This window comes from Scyliorhinus canicula, chromosome 11 (genome assembly GCF_902713615.1).
Source record: "Scyliorhinus canicula chromosome 11, sScyCan1.1, whole genome shotgun sequence".
Classification (NCBI taxonomy): Eukaryota; Metazoa; Chordata; class Chondrichthyes; order Carcharhiniformes; family Scyliorhinidae; genus Scyliorhinus; species Scyliorhinus canicula.
The window spans coordinates 90,386,677-90,400,954 of record NC_052156.1 but is presented as its reverse complement, the minus strand read 5'-3'; the positions used below and the strand labels follow the sequence as shown (position 1 = coordinate 90,400,954).

The following is a 14,278-nucleotide window of genomic DNA, read 5'->3' as shown; positions in this document are numbered from 1 at the left end:
GGACTGTGGGAGGAAACCCGAGCACCCAGAGGAAACCCACGCACACACGGGGAGAACGTGCAGACTCCACGCAGATAGTGACCCAAGCCGGGAATCGAACCTGGGACACTGGAGCTGTGAAGCAGTTGTGCTAACCACCATGCTACCAGGGGGCTGGTTTAGCTCACTGAGCTAAATCGCTGGCTTTTAAAGCAGACCAAGCAGGCCAACAGCACGGTTCGATTCCCGTACCAGCCTCCCCGGACAGGTGCCGGAATGTGGCGACTAGGGGCTTTTCACAGTAACTTCATTGAAGCCTACTCGTGACAATAAGCGATTTTCATTTTTCATTTCATTTTCATGTTGGAGTTTGCACATTCTCCCCGTGTCTGTGTGGGTTTCGTCCGGGTGCTTCGGTTTCCTCCCTTGTCCAAAGATGTGCAGATTTAGTGGATTGGCCATGCTAAATTGCACCTTAGTGTCCAAAGATATGCAAGTTAGGTTACAGGGATAAGGTGGGGTAATGGACCTGGGTAGAGTGCAGACTTGCTGGGCTGAATGCCATCTGTACTGGAGGGATTCGAAAAATGCTATGTGCCCTTTTCTGTGGAGTAACTTTGAGAACTTCCCTAAATCTCAAACAGTCTTCAGCTCTGCATCACTTGGTTAACACATACCCTTGCCTCCCACACCAAACCCCTACCCCCATTCCAAAAAAACACCCTGGCTTCAATCAGGATGATGAATCGGGATTTTTTCAAATGAATCAGCATGTTATGGAGTGTCTCAATCAGAGCAGTCACTTGTGCTCTACTCAATGTTTATTGGAGCTATACATAATTGCTAAAAGTCTCAGTGTGATTTCAGATATAGAAATGAATGAAGTTATAACATTGTACCATATGTCGAAACGAGCTGTGAATGGTTTCAGAGGCTGATGGCATTAAATAGTTATTGATTAATTTATAACAAGCTTATTATTATTCTCTTGTGCAGCGTCTGAAATTGTATTTGGAATATGAGACCTGCGATTTTCATAGAACAATTCCAGTACTGGAGGCTACAATTTGGCCTGTTGTATAGTGGTAATTCACTGCATTCAGTTAGTTCCATTTCTAAATCTTTCCCAGTAGCCTTGCACCGTTTTTCTTCAGGTGCTTATCCAAATCCCATTTTGAAAGGTGTGATGGACTATGCCTCCGTCGTAGTCACAGGTGGTGTATTCCAGATCCTAATGACATACTGCATACAAGACTATTTTTCCTCATGTGACCATTAGTTTTTTTTAACCATTCACCTTATATGAGCGTCCTAATTTCTCGACATTTCTACCTATCTGTATTGTCTGGAACCCTCATAGTTTTGAATGTAAAAAAATTCAATTTTGGGGATGAGAGCATCGCCGGCTAGGATGGCATTTATTGCCTATCTCTAATTGCCCTTGAGAAGGTGGTGGAGAGCCGCCTTCTTGTACCATTGCAGTCCGTGTGGAGTAGGACACCCACTTTACTGTTAGGGAGGGAGATCCAAGATTTTGACCCAACAGCAGTAAAGGAAATGTGATATTTTTCCAAGTCAGGATGGTGAGTGGCTTGGTGACGGTGGTGTTTCCACGTAGAATCATAGAATTCCTACAGTGCAGAAGGAGGCCATTTGGCCCATCTGCACCAATCCACTCCACCCTATACCTGTAACCCGTAACCTAACCTGCACATCCCCACACTAAGGGACAATTTATCATGATCAATCCACCTAACCTGCTCATCTTTGAACTTTCTGCTTTCTTGTCCTTCTAGATCAGGGTTTTTCAAATTGCAGGTCACGGCCCATGGATGAGTCACAGGCAGGTGGCGGGAGTGTTGTGTCTAAACCACAGTGTGTCTGAACCCATATACGGTGGATAAATGACTACAAGTCTGTTTCATACAATAACTCAATATTTACTCACTATCACACAATTGTTACTATTAATCAACCACACGCACACACACACACACACACACACACACAAAAGTTAAACTACAAAGCTAGTTCGCACAAGACTTTAACTTCATTTCAAGTGTCTGGCAAGTACCGGGCAGATATGGCCTTTACCTGTGACCCGCAGTTTTGCAGTCCTCGATGGTTGGTTGTTGGTCTTCCTTGCCCTTGGCTCTGGTCTTCCTTCTGCTGGTGTTGTGGATGGTCTTCCTCTTTGGCCGGTGAAGGGTCACCGTTGTTGGTTGCTGCTGCACAGAAAGAGATTCTAAGGTGGTGCAGCACCTTTTAACCTGCTTGGATTTTGTGTCCTTTGGTGGCCAGTCTCTGGGTCATTGTCAATCAACTGATCAGGGTTCAATCACCCTGATCGATCAAGTCCAATCAGGGGCTGCCACATCGATTTTAGGCTGGGCACTCAGTGACCATGCTTGCAAGTGTTGGGGGCAGGTAGGCCCTTCCAAATAAAGAGTTTAGGTGCTGCTGTGTCTGGTAAACAAGTGTGATTGACAAGGCAGTTCTATTGTTCCTGGGATGGCCTGGAGATAACCTTTTTCCTGTGTGTTGTAGAGTTTGAGCTGCAGTTTATTTCTTAAGTGCTTATTTGAGCTGCAGCCTGCTTGTCCTCTAACTTGGCCAATTCTCCCAGCATCCTCTGCGGAATGCCATTTTAGGTGGCCACAGGAGGGTCACGGAGCGATCGGCTTTTAAATTGAGTGTTGCGTTCTTCCAGCCAGAAGCAGCAGCAGAGAGCAGACCACACACCCGACACGTATACAGAATCACGAGCCCTGTACGTCCATACTTTTGGCTTAAAATCACGGAGGAGATATTCCTCCATTTTCTAGCTGCAAGCAAGTGAGGCAACAGGACTGTGAAAAACTGAAGAGGGATTATTTTAATAAAGAACAAACTGAAATTGGGAACAAATCAGTGTAAAGCTGATTTCTTGAGATATGGCTTTTTTAATTGTGCCAATGCAAATTAGGATGCTGATAGTGTTATATGGAGGGAAGTACTGACAAATGAAGTTTCAAAGGCATTTGGAGACTAAGCATGGCAAGTTCGAGGACAAACCTCGTGATTTTTTTCAAAGGATGTAGCGAGAACTTAAATCATCAGCTGCAATCTTTAGCAGAAATGTAATATTGAATGACAAAGCAATTGAGATCGTGAGGACCAAGAAGGCTGACCTGTTGCTTCAAAGGCAAGTGAAAATGGTGTGTCGCGAAGGTTGGCCTGTGTGGATTTCGAAGTTGGCCAGCTCATAAAAGTGGGTCCCGGGGAAAAAACGTTTGAAAAACACTGTTTTAGATGGTAGTGATCGCAGGTTTGGAGATGTTGCCGAAGGAGCCTTGGTGAGTTCCTGCAGTGCTTGCAGTCTGTGGTGGAGGGAGTGAATGTCTGTGGAAGACTTGCCAGTCGGGTGGACTGCTTTGTCCTGGATGCTGTTGAGCCTTTTCAATGTTGTTGGAGCTGCACTTATCCAGGCAAGTGTAGAGGATTCCATCACACTCCTGGCTTGTGTCTTGTAGATGGTGGACAGGCTTTGGGAGTCAAGAGGTGAGTTACTTGCCGAAGGATTCCTAGCCTTTGACCTGCTCTTCTAGCCACAGTATTTAAAAGGCTAGTCCAGTTCAGTTTCTGGTCAAAGCAGGATGCTGATAGTGGGGGATTCAGTGATGGTAATGGCGTTGAATTTTAAGTGACCATGGTTTGATTGTCTCTTTTTGGAAATGGTCGTTGCCTGGCACTTGTGTGGCATGAATGTTATTTGCCACTTATCAGCCCAAGCCTGGACATTACCTTGCTGCATTTGGACATTGACTGCTTCAGTATCTGAGGGGTCCTGAATGGTGCTGGACATTGTGCAATCATCAGCCAACATCCACTTCTGATCTTATGATAGGAGGAAAGAAATTGATGAAGCAGCTGAAGATGGTTGGGCTGAGGACACTATCCTGCGGAACCCCTGCAATGCTGTCCTGGAACTGAGATGATTGACCTCCAACAATCTTACTATCTTCCTTTGTGCCAGATATGACTCTAACCAGTGGAGTCTCCCCACTGATTACCATTGACCCCAGTTTTGTTAAGCCTCCTTGATGCCACACTGCCTCTCGCTTCCAGTTTGGCGTCCAGCTCACTTATTAATGTTTGAAACAAGATTGTAATGAGGTCAAGAGCTGAGTGGCCCTGGTGGAAACCAAACTGACTGTCGGTGAGTAGGTTATTGAAAAGCAAATTCTGCTTGATAACACTGCTGATGACCCCTTTCATCAGTTTACTGATGATCATGGTTTTATAAAAGGGAAATCTTGTTTAATCAATTCATTAGAGTGCTTTGAAGAAACAAGAAGTGTTGTGGATAGAGGGGGGCCTGTACACCTACTTTACTTGGATTTCCAGAAAGCATTTGATAAGATGCCATATCAAATGTGGTTGCAAAAACTAAAAGCTCATGATGTAGAGGTTAATATATTGGCCTGTATTGCAGGTTGCCTGGCTGGCAGAAAATCAAGAATAGGCATAAATGGGTCTTCGTCTGATTGACAGGATGTGATGAGTGGAGTCCTGCAGGGGTTTGTGCTGGGGCCTCTACTTTCACAATTCACATCATAGACTTGGATGAGGGGAGTGAAGGCAAGGTAGCTAAATTTACAGAAAGCACAAAGATAGGTAGGAAAGTATGTTGTGAAGAAGACAAACGGAGTTGCAGGTGGATAGGTTGACTGAGTGGACAAAACCCTGGCAGATGGGAATATAATGTGGGAAAATGGGGAAGAAGAATTAAAAAAACAGAGTATTAGTTAAATGGTGAACAACTGCAGAATGACGAGGTGCAGAGGGACCTAGGTGTTCATGTGCATGAGTCATAAAGGTTAGCATGCAGGTGCAGCAAGTAATCAAGAATGCTGTACTTTATCATGAGGGGCTTTTAAAGGAGGCGTCCAATGTTGCGGGGGGAATGTATGGTTATTGCAGATGGGGACCATGGCGGACATTGCTACCAATCCGTGCCTGAATTGATTCCATGCTTTAAGTGTGGCCACTACCACTGGGTTTTTTGAGTACTTGGCTGGGGGGGCGGGGAGGTGGGGGGGGGGGGGGGGGGGGGGGCATGGTCAGTGCCCAGAGGAACGTCCCCATACAGGAGCTTTCCTCCATTTTTACCCATTCCACTCCCGGCTTATTGACCCATCCCCATACTCTCTCTGTGGTGGCTGCCCAGTGCCCCCAACCCCCCCACACACTCACAAGCGGCATGATTAATTTGTCAAACTTAGTCAAGAAGGCCTTGGAGATGAAGATTGGAATGGGTCTGAATTGCCTTGCCTTGCGGCTTGCCTTGTCTCCATGTTCATAGAAGGTCTTCCGTGTCTAGTGGAGTTGGTGTACTGCTTTCCCAGTGGAGAGGAATCTGGGCAGCACGTTTATCTTGATCATCTGCACTCTTCCCGCCAGGGTGAGTGGCCTAATCCTAACCTCTGCAGGTCCCTCTTTACCTCCTCCATCAGGCTCGACAGGTTCCATTGTGGATGTGTCCAGTTGTGGCCTACTTGAATCCCCAAGTATAGGAATTTGGTTTGGGCCAGCTTGAACAGCAAGTTTCCCAGCTCTGGTTTTCTCCCGCTCCCGCCCCCTGTGGATACACGGGAATACTTTGATATTTTTCTCTGCTTGTGTTACATTTATAACCTAAGATGGCTCCGAATCCCTAAGGAAATCCATTATTCCTCCAATGCTGGCCAGTGGGTTTGAGTCATGGAGGAACAGGTCATCATTATGGAGTGAGACTTTGTGCTCTCTGTCTCCTCTCTGGATGACTCTCCATCCCTTTGTTGATCTGAGTGCGATGGCCAGTGGCTCATTCGCCATGGCAACTAGCAGCCACATCCCTGCCACGTGCCTTTGTGCAGCCAAAAGTGCTGGTGATGTTTGTCTGTATGCTCGCCATGGGAGCGCTGTGCAGTAGTTTCAGACATGGTTATTCCTGGCCCAAATCCAAACTGTTCTAGTTCATGTGACTGTTGAAGTCCAGGGAGATGATAACTTCTGGCACCCCCTACTTGGGTGGGGTCATGATCACGCTCAGCAGGCATCTGATGTTCGCTGTTAGTTCTTTGCCCTTGTCAAAGACAGTCTGAACTTCAACGTAGCTCTCCAGACTTCTAGCCGGGGCCTTCGCTATGACTTTGGCTTCAGTGTTTAGGAGTGAGATGGATCTGTATGACCCGCACTCTTGTCGGGTCTTTGCCTTTTTGCGTAATCAGTGATATCAAGGCCTGTGCCAGCATCGGTGGCAGGGCCCCCCTCGATATCGAGTCATTGAACATTACCTGCCGGTGTGAAGCTGGTGCTTCCAGTCCTTGTTTTCTTTTCTCTCCCACGACTGCTTTATCCAGTCCATCGAGAAATTCTCATCTTCGAGTCCCCCTCCGGCGTTCGGAGGTGTACAGCCTCGGGTCGTAGGCCGTGAAGGTCTCGTTTATCTTGCCTGGGGCCGTGGCTGGTTTGCCGTTTCTATCTTTCATCTGTGCTATTTCCCATGTGGCTGCCTGTTTTCTCAGCTGGTGAGCCAGCAGGCGGCTTGCCTTGTCTCCATGTTCATAGAAGGTCTCCCGTGTCTAGTGGAGTTGGTGTACTGCTTTCCCAGTGGAGAGCAGATCAAACTCCATTTTTAATTTTTTCCTCTTTGCCAGCAGTTCAGACTATGGATTACTGCCGGTGCAGCTCCAATATAGAGCCGATTAGCCCTTGCCTAGTCACCCTCTCCTTCCTGCCCCTGTGTACCTCATATGTAATTATTTCCCCCCTTATCACTGCCTTCAGTGCCTCCTAGAATGTGGAGGGTGAGACTTCCCCATTCTGGTTGCATGATACATACCCAGCGATGGCCTGTGACTGTCTCCTGCAGAATGCCTCGACGGCGTGGAAGGGTGTATCCACCTCCATGGGGGCACTGGGTCCGCCCCATCTCCAACCTCACATCCACGTAGTGTGGTGCATGGTGGGACTTTTACTACTGTGGAGTATTCCACTCCCACGACCCCTGGAAGCACCGCTTTACCTTCTCCGCCCTGTATTCACGCTCTCTGCCCAGTATTCACGCTCTCCGCCCAGTATTCACGCTCTCCGCCCAGTTTTCACGCTCTCCGTCCTGTATTCACGCTCTCTGTCCAGTATTCACGGTCTCTGTCCAGTATTCACGCTCTCCGCCCTGCATTCACGCTCTGTCCAATATTCACGCTCTGTCCAGTATTCACGCTCTGTCCAGTATTCACGCTCTCTGTCCAGTATTCACGCTCTCTGTCCAGTATTCACGCTCTCTGTCCTGTATTCACGCTCTCCGCCCAGTCTTCACGCTCTCCGCCCTGTATTCACGCTCTCCGCCCAGTATTCACGCTCTCTGTCCAGTATTCACGCTCTCTGTCCAGTATTCACGGTCTCTGTCCAGTATTCACGCTCTCCGCCCTGCATTCACGCTCTGTCCAGTATTCATGCTCTGTCCAGTATTCACGCTCTCTGTCCTGTATTCACGCTCTCAGCCCAGTATACACGCTCTCCGTCCAGTATACACGCTCTCCGTCCAGTATTCACGCTCTCCGCCCAGTATTCACGCTCTCCGCCCAGTTTTCACGCTCTCCGTCCTGTATTCACGCTCTCTGCCCTGTATTCACGCTCTCAGCCCAGTATACACGCTCTCAGCCCAGTATACACGCTCTCCGTCCAGTATACACGCTCTCCGTCCAGTATTCACGCTCTCCGCCCAGTATTCACGCTCTCAGCCCAGTATTCACGCTCTCAGCCCAGTATACACGCTCTCAGCCCAGTATACACGCTCTCCGCCCTGCATTCACGCTCTCAGCCCAGTATTCACGCTCTCCGCCCAGTATTCACGCTCTCAGCCCAGTATTCACGCTCTCAGCCCAGTATACACGCTCTCAGCCCAGTATTCACGCTCTCCGTCCAGTATTCACGCTCTCCGCCCAGTATTCACGCTCTCAGCCCAGTATTCACGCTCTCAGCCCAGTATTCACGCTCTCAGCCCAGTATTCACGCTCTCAGCCCAGTATACACGCTCTCCGCCCAGTATTCACGCTCTCAGCCCTGTATTCACGCTCTCCGCCCTGTATTCACGCTCTCAGCCCAGTATTCACGCTCTCAGCCCAGTATTCACGCTCTCAGCCCAGTATTCACGCTCTCAGCCCAGTATTCACGCTATCAGCCCAGTATACACGCTCTCCGCCCAGTATTCACGCTCTCAGCCCTGTATTCACGCTCTCCGCCCAGTATTCACGCTCTCAGCCCAGTATTCACGCTCTCCGCCCAGTATTCACGCTCTCCGCCCAGTATTCACGCTCTCCGTCCAGTATTCACGCTCTCTGTCCTGTATTCACGCTCTCCGCCCAGTCTTCACGCTCTCTCCGCTCAGTATCCCTGCTCCTTCTATCCCTGCTGTGCTCTTGGTCTACCCGTGTTCTTGCAGTGCTCTCTTAGCTTGCTCACTTTTCATTCCTTGAGCTTCCTGCTGTTCTTGCTATATTCTCACCTCCTCTCCCTCCCTCCCTCCAAAGGAACTTGCTCCATGGGAAGAACAACCTTCCTCCCGGCAGATGAGGTGGCTGTTTGATGTGCCTGGGGACAGGTTTCAATGGTCACCATGTCAATTGCATTGTACAAGTTAGGTTGGTCCAAATCCACAATGGGGCAAGAGACATTTTCAAAAGAAAAATGCTGGTATCAAAAGACTGCAATATCATGTCGACAATGTGTTGGTGAAAATGCAAAAACTGCTCGTATTGAACATTATGATTGGATCTGTTTTTAGTTGTATTTCACCACTGGTGTTGTGTACATTAACTGGATGCTTCTAATTGCAACAGGACTTTATGTAATCAATATCTCTCTCCACAGGGTATCAGGAGACGCTCAGTCGATTGGCTGCCATCCTTGCTAAACACTTTGCTGACTCGAGAATTGTAGGAACGGGTAAGTTCTTGTTCTACGACAGGATATGCATCAGTCCTTTAGGAACGGGCATTTCCACGACAAAGTACAAGCAACCTGTGCAAGCTAACTGTTTGCAGCCTACACACCTCCAACTTGACACACAACACTAAATTGATAATAGTTTGGGAATAATTCATCCATCAACTTGCAGATCACGGGATGAGGAAAATATCACCGGTCATTGGGGAGCACTCCTCTGAGTTTGGCATGAAGGCACAGGGTCAGGGAAACGCTGAGAGGGCCTTGCTCCACCTCTGTAGTATTGTCCTGGGAGGAAGTGTCTGTCATTGAAAGTGCTCCATTTCCCCAGCATGAATATTCATCACCTTCATAAACACATAATTATTTAAAAGTCAAATGCTGCAGATGCTGGAAACCTGAAATAAAAGCAGAATGTGTGAGAAAGACTCAGCAGGTCAAGCAACATCTGTGGAGAGAGAGGCAGAGTTTATGGATAGACATGACTTTTCTTCAAAGGAAAGGCAGAAGTGTAATAGGCTTTGAGTCAGTGGAAGGTGGGGAAGTGGCAGGGAGAAAAAAACAAGGCTGGGGGGCAAGAGAGATTAAATGAAATATTCACATACATACGTGAGGAGTAAGCGTAGGCCACTTGGCCCCTCCTGTCAGCACTGCCATTTAATAATCCATAATAATAATTAGTGTCACAAGTAGGCTTACATTAGCACAGCAATGAAGTTACTGTGAAAAGCCCCTGGTCGCCACATTCTGACGCCTGTTCGAGTACATGGAGGGAGAGTTCAGAATGTCCAATTTACCTAACAGCATGTCTTTCGAGACTTGTGCGAGGAAACTGGAGCACCTGGAGGAAACCCATGCAGACTCTGGGAGAACGTGCAGACTCCACACAGACAGTGACTCAAGCCGGGAATCAATCCTGGGACCCTGGCGCTGTGGAGCAACAGTGCTAACTACTGTGCCACCGTGCTGCTGCGGCTGATCTGATTGTAACTTCAACTCCACATTCCTGCCTACCCATTACACTCCCTTGTTAATCAAGGACTGCCTTAAAAATATTCAAAGACTTCTTCCACCACCTGTGAAGAGGAGAGTTCCGGAGAATTATGAGACTGCCAGAACAACAGCAGTTTTTAGCTGACTTGCCTGTCATTCAGTCAACAAGGTGAGGCAGAGAACAACATTCACCTTGTGGAGGAGACACCGTCCAAAATGATGTCAGACGCAGCAAGGCGAAGAATTAAAATGATAAATGACAGGAAGCTCAGGGTCATGCTAGCGGACTGAACAAGGTGTTCCATGAAACAGTCACCCAGCTTGTTTTTGATCTCCCCCATGTAGAAGAGGCCACATCTTGAGTGGTGAACGCAATAAAGTAAATGGAAAGAAGTACAAGTAAATTACTGTTCCAACTGGAAGCAGTGCTTGGGACCTTGAGCGGTGAGAAGGGAGGAAGTGAACGACTGCATTTGCATGGAAAAGTGCTGTAGTGAAGGAGGTGACTGAGAAATACATTAAGGTGTCTTGTGGGGGGGGGGGGGGGAATGGTCCCTTTGGAATACTGAAAAGGATGGGTAGGGGAGCAATGTTTGGTAATTGCTTCATGATAGAGCTGTCAAAAATGGCAGAGGATGGTCAGTTAAATAAGAGGGTGGCGTGGAAGGTGAGGACAAGGAGAACCCTCTTGTGATTCTGGGAGGGATGGGATGAGAAGAGAAGCGCTTGAAATAGATTGAACACGATGGAGGGGAATTCTTAGTTGAAAAAAGGAAGACATTTCAGACACACACGTTTGGAAGATTGTGTCATCAGAACAGAGGTGACGGAGATGGGAGGAGCTGGGAGAATGGGATAGAGTCCCCACTGGAAACAAAAGTGTGAGGAAGATTACCCAAGGTAGCTGAGGGCGTCTTTAGGCTGAAAGTGAATACAGTAGTCCCCCTTTATAACACGGGTGTTGGGGTCCAAGACAGCCACCCGCGTTGCATCCGAGCCGCGGATATCCATGATGGGGGTTTAAAATTTATTAAAAATCTATGCATGCGCTCCCCATTGTGAGTCTACGGGGGGCGGGGGGAGAGGTCAGACCCCCGTAGACTCACAATGGGAAGTGCATGCATAGATTTTTTAATAAATTTAAAACCCCCATCGTGGGTCTAATTAAAACAACCCACAGAAACTTACCAGGAACTTACAAGGTCTTGCTGTCTGCACCTCATCTGCCGCACGTGCTTGCACCCTGCGCTGCATGTCAGTTTCAAAGGCAAGGCTGGGATTCAGTTTTAGGTGTCAGGGCTGTCAACTTGGTGGTTTGGGAACAAGTGGCAGGGGGGTGTTGCATCTCTCCTCGGTCCCAAACCCCTGCAGTTCAGGCCTTTCTCCACACCGCCACCCCCTCCCCCTCCCCCCCACCCCCACCCTACCTCAACCACTATGGAGGTACCAGCTGTAGCTCTGCACTATCCACTTCTGGACGCTGTGTGAGCTGCTCCTCTCTCACTGAATCTCAGTGAGAGAGGAGCAGCCGGCAGTGTCAATTTCAGCGGCCGGCTCACTTTGGTCCGGAGAGGGAAGCTGACAGTTGGGGTCCATAAGCGCCCCCCGCCGTATATCGCGAACCGCGGTATTGCGGAGTGCGGTATAATGGGGGACTACTGTATTAGCTGATAGCTTGTCCCTACAATTGGAGACAGATGTCTGGGAAGGGAAAATCCAGAGATGGACCAGGTGAAGGTGAGGGAAGAGTGGGAGCTGGAAATATGGTCAATGCAATGTCCCAGGAGGTGACACCGATCATCAATGTACTGTAAAAAGAGAATTGGGGATCCCAGCCCTGAATAGGACTGGATTAAGAAATGTTATACCTATCCCACCAAAAGATAGATACTGCTGAGACCCATAACAACCCTTTTAATTGGAGGAAGTGAATGGAGTTGAATGTAAGAACAAGTTCGGCCAGGTGCAGGAAGCTGGTGATGGATGGAGATGGATTGGGCCTCCTTTCAAGGATTATTTACACCTTTTTAAGGCTACATCTTTTGGGGTTTTGAAATGAGAAGATAGGGTCAGCATCCAAATTCAGCTTCAGGCACAATTGGGAGCTTTTGGAGCTGAATCTTAGCATGTTTGCTTCTGGGGCCCAATTTTCTAAAGCTGAACTTCAGACGATTAGGGACGTGAAACCTGTCCGGATTCCCAGTTGCGCATGAGACAGCTTGAAGAAACTGACAATGCTTTAAAAAATATGGGAAAGAAAGATCACCTGGTCCATCAAGTAGCCGTAATGTCTCAAGGTGTTACCATGCTAATGGCTGCACTGCCTTCAACAATCAGTCATTCAACAAAACAAAGCATTGATGTTTAGTGAACAGATTGCGCTGGTTACTGCAAACTGTTAAAAGTTCTGTATTCAGTTAGATGGAACTGACTGATAACACATTGCCTCACTCTGTGAGGCCTTTCCCTATCAATTATATCAATTCAATCCAGAATAATTTGATTAAAGTAGCCTCCTTCAGTTCACCTGCCCTGTGTGAAACAAACTTGGGTGATCAGATTCCTTTTTAGGTGTGCAAGAATTCCTGTAACTAAGCCCCTTTGTCACAAAGGTTGCAGTTACACCACAGTCAGAGGGCCAGTATGATGTGGCTGAATATTGACACTTGAGCTGTTATGTAAACCCTGCATCTCCACCCCTCCCACGTCCGAGGAGATAGGTTCTGGCCTGACCCTGAACTAATACCACACATTCTTATCGTTACTGACAATAAGTATCTTGGGTGTTTTATTACATTAAAGAATTAATAGAAATACAATTCGGTGTTGGTTGCAGTATGAAATGGCATTTTAACTGAGAAAGCCAAAGGTTGCTGTAATCAGTGTAAAAATTAATGTGGCAATAAAGAAGTGCTCTAGTACCTTTGTGCTGTGGCATATTTATTTAGTTCATGAAAGTTTATCCTGCATGTAGCCAGCACCATGCCTAATGTGTGAATGCACGATGGAACAATGTTTCTGTGCCTGTTCCTGAGCAGCTTGTTTATGGCAGAAGTGGAAAATATAAAATTTCTCAGCCTGATGGACTTCATGACAATAAAACCGTTGGCTTGATTCACTCTCTCTTCCCAGATATTAAGGATTCTCTGATGCAGGCTCTTGCCAGCTATGTCTGCTACCCTAACTCCCTCCGAGCTGTGGAGCGTATCCCAGAGGAACAGTAAGTCCAAACAACGTATACCTTAACCCAGGCCTTTGATAAACTTACTGCAACAGATATAAGATACAATATATGTACCAGTTTCTGCCTTCATCACACCTGAATTTCTTTATTAAGCCACCATTAGATTTTTTTGCTGAGTTTTTATTCTTGATTCTTATCAAAACTATTCATAATTTTTGAAGATATCTATTAGTTTACCCCTCAGGTTTTTTGTTGAATATCGCCACCATGCCAAAATATCATCTTGTTGCTTGTTCCATGTGGTATGGTTCCTCCTGAGGTATTTATTGTTGACAGTTGAAAGCATTGAACCAGCAACACTGCCATTTTATCAACATTTCCAAGACTATCTGCTCAGCCTTTCATCTTCTCGCATATATGATTACTGCACTCAACACTTCTACTGACACAACTGACAAGCTGCAAATAAGTATTGATTCCCTTGAGTAATGGAATCTTGTGCCTGTGCTTTTACAGACGTGTGGCCATGATGAAGAATCTCTTGGCTCCATATGAACAGCGACCATGGGCCCAGACCAACTGGATCCTTGTGCGACTCTGGAGGGTATGTTTACCTCTTACATTTAAAAACAATGCTTAAAGCACTTAACAATTTTCCTTCTTCCATTGCTGTTCATGTCAGATAGGGCGCATATTTGCAAATGTCCTTTTAAATGGAAGCATTACAGGAGAGCGTTTCAGTTATAAATATTTCACAGCCCCTGCATGCTTATCTAGTTTTTAAAAAAAATGAAATTATTTGGAGCTCGAAGTGACAAACTCAGCAGCTAAATTTGCAGTAAGCTAAAGAAGGGAGTGGAACTAAAGATGAACAGGAAAAAGGTGAAAAAAGCTTTCAATATTCTTGGACATTGGACAGACAAATAGCAGATTAATTCATTGTACACCAATATGGGGTGCTTTGCCTGGGGCAGAAATTCCTGAATAATTACTCAAATGGAAAGAAAGCAATGTACTTGGAAAGAGAGATCTAGGTTCCTAATTATCAGTAAATAGAAGCAATGAAAATCATTGGGTAAATCTTCTGAGGAGTGACAATTACTGTGATTGCCACTCTGCTCCCTTTTACTTACCTTGCACCGGAACTCCACA

General features: G+C 46.9%; 1 protein-coding gene across 2 annotated transcripts in view; it reads left to right on the top strand.

The window, feature by feature from the left end:
* Positions 1-14,278, top strand: part of LOC119973187 (E3 ubiquitin-protein ligase RNF123) — a 537,603-nt gene that overhangs the window by 261,952 nt on the left and 261,373 nt on the right. For both annotated transcript variants that reach the window (XM_038810837.1, XM_038810836.1), the window contains exons 28-30: positions 8,875-8,949; positions 13,075-13,162; positions 13,643-13,730. In XM_038810837.1, the coding sequence (XP_038666765.1) occupies positions 8,875-8,949; positions 13,075-13,162; positions 13,643-13,730 (251 nt within the window). The remainder of the gene's footprint in view (positions 1-8,874; positions 8,950-13,074; positions 13,163-13,642; positions 13,731-14,278) is intronic.